This window comes from Solanum pennellii, chromosome 4 (genome assembly GCF_001406875.1).
Source record: "Solanum pennellii chromosome 4, SPENNV200".
NCBI lineage: Eukaryota > Viridiplantae > Streptophyta > Magnoliopsida > Solanales > Solanaceae > Solanum > Solanum pennellii.
Genome location: NC_028640.1, coordinates 64,379,079 through 64,382,062, shown reverse-complemented (window position 1 = coordinate 64,382,062; position 2,984 = coordinate 64,379,079). Strand labels below are relative to the sequence as shown.

General features: G+C 30.8%; 1 protein-coding gene across 1 annotated transcript; it reads right to left on the bottom strand.

Moving 5' to 3' along the window:
* Positions 1 to 1,124: 1,124 nt before the first annotated feature.
* LOC107015998 (heavy metal-associated isoprenylated plant protein 23) lies at positions 1,125 to 2,433 on the bottom strand. Its single transcript, XM_015216467.2, has 2 exons — positions 2,108 to 2,433; positions 1,125 to 1,725 (listed from the first exon to the last, which is right to left on the bottom strand). The coding sequence occupies exons 1-2, from the start codon at positions 2,262 to 2,264 to the stop codon at positions 1,424 to 1,426; spliced, it is 459 nt and encodes a 152-aa protein (XP_015071953.1). The 5' UTR covers positions 2,265 to 2,433; the 3' UTR covers positions 1,125 to 1,423.
* Positions 2,434 to 2,984: the final 551 nt, after the last annotated feature.

The window sequence follows — 2,984 nt, the reverse complement described above, 5'->3', positions numbered from 1 at the left end:
TGAGTACATTCCCTTAAATACTGGGTACTACACCATGTGAATCGAAATTATTGGAGCAAATAGATTTTGATCTAGATATGATTATATAAAGTATTTGTTTGAATACTTTTATCATTGTTCTTTTAAGCATATGAAAGAAACCATCGTAGCTTAGTTGTCTTGATTTTTGGGACATATTTCCCAAGGGATATTGAAGGTGTGATCATTTTAGAAACGTTGTGTCTCTAATTTATTCGCGTTTGTCGTAATTTTATTTTTTAATTAAGTTCACGCCAATAAATATCATGTTCGATCATGACTGATCCGATCTACCTAGCCCCTCGTGGGCTTTGTCATAGGCAAGATGTAGACATTATGCGCAACAATTCCCTTAACAAGTTCCAACACCTACCTCAAGTGCTTACTATCATGCCAAAAGTTATAGTTAATAGCAAAGGTGCAACTATATTTCTTAACTAAGTCCATCAAGCAAGCGTCATGTTCAACTATGACTCTAACCAGCCATCCAACCTTTCCTAGGCCTTGCCATAGACAAGATGTTGACATTATCCAGCAATCCCTCTACTGACACCTGTCTTTATGCAAAATGATCTCTTAGGGATTGAATGAAAATATTTTCATATATGTTATCTGTAAAAATGAAAAATCTATTATAAAAAATATATACAAAACTAATAACAAATTTGTAAAAAGATTAAAAAACCATTTGTCATTCAAAGATTATGTTACTTCTTTTTTATATATTTTCTAATTATCATAGGTGTTGGCCCCAATTATATTTGTGTAACAAATAGTAGACGGTGAACCTTAACAACCAGCTTTGCTGTGATCTCAATGTTACAGCTGTGTACACAAACACAACCACCAGAGGAAAATATTCATCATCCTACCTGGTCTATATTAATTCGTTAAAAAGAATAAAAGCCATTATAACATGGTAAAAGTACTAAAAATAATTTACATCTTTGATGTATTTTAATTTTTGACCTTGTAGCAGCTCGTCTTTTATTCAAGTTATTAATTTGATTTTTTAATATATAATCAGATAAAATTATCTTTTAGACTATGTAATCGATCGATTAGGCATAATTTTATTATATAAATTTATCTATGAATAATATTTATTTATTTTTTTTAAAGAAGAACACTCAAGTATATTATTATTCAATAACTACAAGTACTAATAGTTTTACTACACAAAATTCCTGAGACTGCTTAATGACTCTAAAAAAACCCATGCAAAACTTACAATACAACAATTAACTTTTCAACCCCATATATCCCCACCCGATCCGAATAATAACAACATATTCAGCATGATTTTATTAGTGGGATCCGAAGCTTTTTCTGGTAGACCCATCTCAGCTCAAGAACTTGTGTTTTCTCGTGCCATCTTTCAGTAGCTTTCTCGTACCTTAATAAGTTACATGATAGAACAAGCATTAGGATTTTCATCACTAAACATGTTGACATAGGAAGGATCCTCATATCTCGCAATAGTACCCGTGGTTGGGTACTGATCGACCCTCCTGACGTAGCCAGGAGGCGCCTTTTTGTCATAAGCTTGAGCAGCATATGGTTGGGATACCAAATTGTATGGGACATAAGGCCATATCTCTGCCTTCTTTCCAGTTGACTTTGCCTTCTTTAACACTTTGTTTGGTTCCACATACCCTGTTACTGTCACCTTCTGTTGTTTCCTGTTTATCTCCACTGATTTCACTCCTAAATATTTAACAAAAATAAATAAATATTTCACCTTAAATAAGTCATAATATACTTTTTTTCCCTCCCAATTTACGTAGCGTTTTGAATATTCAAAAGCTATATGAAAGATACTATGAATTGCAGTTCTTCTCATATCAATATGATGAAAGAATAAATTAAATGTTAAAATATTGGTCAAAGTTTATACAGTTTGAATTTCGAAAAGTAAAAAGTACATCTAACATAAACTAGGATAGAAGGGGGACATTTTGTGGCTATAAACCATACTATTAAGAGTAATAAACTAAGAAATTTGAAGTTAGATTGTTTCTCAACAAATATTTGAAGATAAAATTTTAAAATGTATGACGTAACGCTAGCTAATTATAAGAAAACTTACCACTCATGGAAGATAATGTATTTTTGACTTTCATTTCACAGCCCTCACAATCCATTCTAACTTTAAGTTCCACTGTATTAAACTGCTTCTTCTTCTTCTTTGGCTTTTCAATACTCATCATTTCTGATATATACTCTAATGTTCCTCCAACACCCATTATTCTTTAATTTAGAGGAATTAATTAAGAAAATGGTGTAATAATGAGTTAATTTATAGTAGCTAGCTAATTGAAATGAGGGGAGATTGTAAGAAACTTCCCTTTGGATTCTTGTTTAACACACAAATTAGCTTAATTAATTAAGAACAAAAGTAAAAGGGCTACTAAACTTTTCTTTTATTTTTGCACTTGCCTGCCTACCTCTTTTATAGACGTTTTTTTAGTACCTTTTTCTAAACAGGTTCAAAAAGACTAGGGTGGCCCCCTGGCCCCGGTTAGACAACACATAGAGTGATCTTCGATACGAAGAAAAATATTTTCTAAAGTATTAACTAAGGATAAATCCAAATAAATTTTGTATATTAACGCAAATTTGGAATTTAACCAAAAAGAAAATAAATTATTGAAAATACTCATAAACTCAACGCTAATTTATTAGTGTCATCTCTAAATTGTTGACAGCTTTTAAAACACTTTTTTACTTGACTAAGTAATGATCTTGCAACATGAGTAAAATACACTTCTAAATTCTTGTCAAATTTAGGGATGTTTACCATACTTCTCTCGATTTTTTATTAAGAGATTTATATTTTTAGAAGAGTTTGAGACTACTTATTATGTCATGTTACATATCAAAAGTGTATTTAAACTTAGTCATATATATGATTTTTTTTAAAGTTATCAATAGCTCTGAAACGAAACCAATAATTTGCATTTGAA